We start from the raw sequence: 2,017 nt of genomic DNA on the forward strand, positions 1-2,017 counted from the left end.
CACAAAAAAACCCAACAAAACAAACAACCCCCCCCCCAATTACCCACAATTAATAGTTACTCACTGGCACTCCCAGAATATGAGACAACTGATCAGCTTTTTTCTGGCGAAGACAGTTCCCTGCATTGGTGACAAACACAACAGGCACCAAGAAACGTCCTTGAGAATTCACTAGCTTTTGAAAAGCTACTTTAGCAGCAGGAATTGGAGTCTTTCCTCGTACCAATACTCCATCGATGTCAAAGAGAAAGCCAAAAGTAGGCTGCACATGAGGCTATAAAGACAAAAAAAAAGGTGAAAAAAGTATTTTATTATTTTCATTATTACACACATTCAATAAAGATTACAGTACCCTGCCCTGATAGCACAATCCTTCTGCTCTCTCCAGGATGCTTATAACAGTAATCAGTGATCAAATAGCCTCCTTAAAGTAACATACTTTTTCAAATAAATTCAAGGCTAAAAAATATAATGTCATTTTCCATTGGCTCTGGAAAAGCTGATTTTCACAGACTCCCTCCACAAAGTAAATGTCAATCTACCTCTCTATATAGCTACAGACAAGTGACTCCTAAACTCCCCCTCCGACCCCCAATTTTTTTCTTCAACTATTTTAGAGTCCTTCTGACTGCTAGGCTCCTAAATTTAGTAAAGATTTGCCCATTGCTAGAGACTACACATACGATTCTTAAAGCTAGCATTTTTTCCTAGTCTTGCATATGCTTTGGGTATCTTTACCTATCACATTGCCTTCCTATTTATTCTTCTCATAACCTGGTTCCAGCCATAAGCAGAGGCCAAATTAGTATATGGATCCTTGTGGGGGCGGGGGGAGAGAAGAGTGTATCTGGAATACACACACACAGTGCTGTACTGTGGGGTTACCATGGCCTGAAAATATGATAAATAATGAGCCTTTTGGCTTTGGACAAATGTCATGCATAGCTTGTGCTATATCTCAGTAGGTTAAAAAAAAAAAAAGTGCCACTTAAAAATTTGTTTACAGAGTACCTGCACTAAAACTTGCAGCAGTTTCAAAACGGTAAAATGCATCAATTCTGAATGAGCTAATCATATGGGTACCTGTAATAACTTGCCTATATGCAAATTACTACAAATACGTTGATTTTAAGGTTAGTGTTTTCAAATTTGTCTCCCTCACACGGAGATGGAAGGCAAGGGGGCTACCTGACTCTCCCCCCAGAGATTTATCTTTCCTGCAGTAGCACAGCCCTGTAGCCCTCCTTTTAAAGTGCTGGGAGTCTGGGGCTGGGCGGGGGATGGGGTCGGGCAGGGCAGCCATGGGGTCTTCCCACGGCTCCCCCTGCTGGAGCAGAGGCAGGCACAGCCAGAGGAGCAGCAGGAGAAGACCCCATGGCTGCCCTGCCTGGCCCAGACTCCCAGCACTTTAAAAGGAGGGCTGCGGGCTGTGCTGTAGTCTTCCCAAGGGCACCTCCAAAACGTTCTGAAACATTTTGGATGATTTTGTTTCACTTCGGAGATGTTTCAGAGCCTTGTTTCATTTTGGATTCAGTGTTTTGGGTGCCAAAATGAACCGAAATGAAACGGCTGCCGAAATTTCACACAGCCCTATGAACTGTGCAGTAGCTTAATAGCACTGCGCAGTAGCTGGGCAAAACCTGTGCTAATATGCTACTGCACAGTAGCACAAGTTACTGGACATTTAGTACTTCATTATCCAAGTACCAAACTTAATGCACAATAACTATGGCACATTAATGAACATGTAGATGCACCCAATGAGAATGCTTCCTCATCTCAAATGAAAAAAAGAAAATAAGTATTTGCAAAGAACCCTGATATTAACAATAATGAGTCACACAAAGCCTATAAGAAAATTAATGACCCTGCCTTCAAAAAAATTTGGAATGGTGTGAAGTAAATAAGGTCATACACTAAATAATGAGGAGAAAAAACCCCCTTATTATGAACAAGGCTAGACACCCCAAAGCCCCCTACCTCCCCCACCAAAAAAAAAAAAAAGCCAAAACAATGC

General features: G+C 41.8%; 1 protein-coding gene across 1 annotated transcript in view; it reads right to left on the reverse strand.

Moving 5' to 3' along the window:
- LOC109288866 (cat eye syndrome critical region protein 5 homolog) overlaps positions 1–478 on the reverse strand; it is a 47,972-nt gene extending 47,494 nt beyond the window's left edge. The window contains exons 1-2 of the mRNA XM_019504619.1: positions 440–478; positions 65–274 (exon numbers count right to left, since the gene is read on the reverse strand). Of these exons, the coding sequence (XP_019360164.1) occupies positions 65–274; positions 440–478 (249 nt within the window). The remainder of the gene's footprint in view (positions 1–64; positions 275–439) is intronic.
- Positions 479–2,017: the final 1,539 nt, after the last annotated feature.

This window comes from Gavialis gangeticus, unplaced genomic scaffold (genome assembly GCF_001723915.1).
Source record: "Gavialis gangeticus isolate Ggan-Ray unplaced genomic scaffold, GavGan_comp1, whole genome shotgun sequence".
Lineage (NCBI taxonomy): Eukaryota > Metazoa > Chordata > Crocodylia > Gavialidae > Gavialis > Gavialis gangeticus.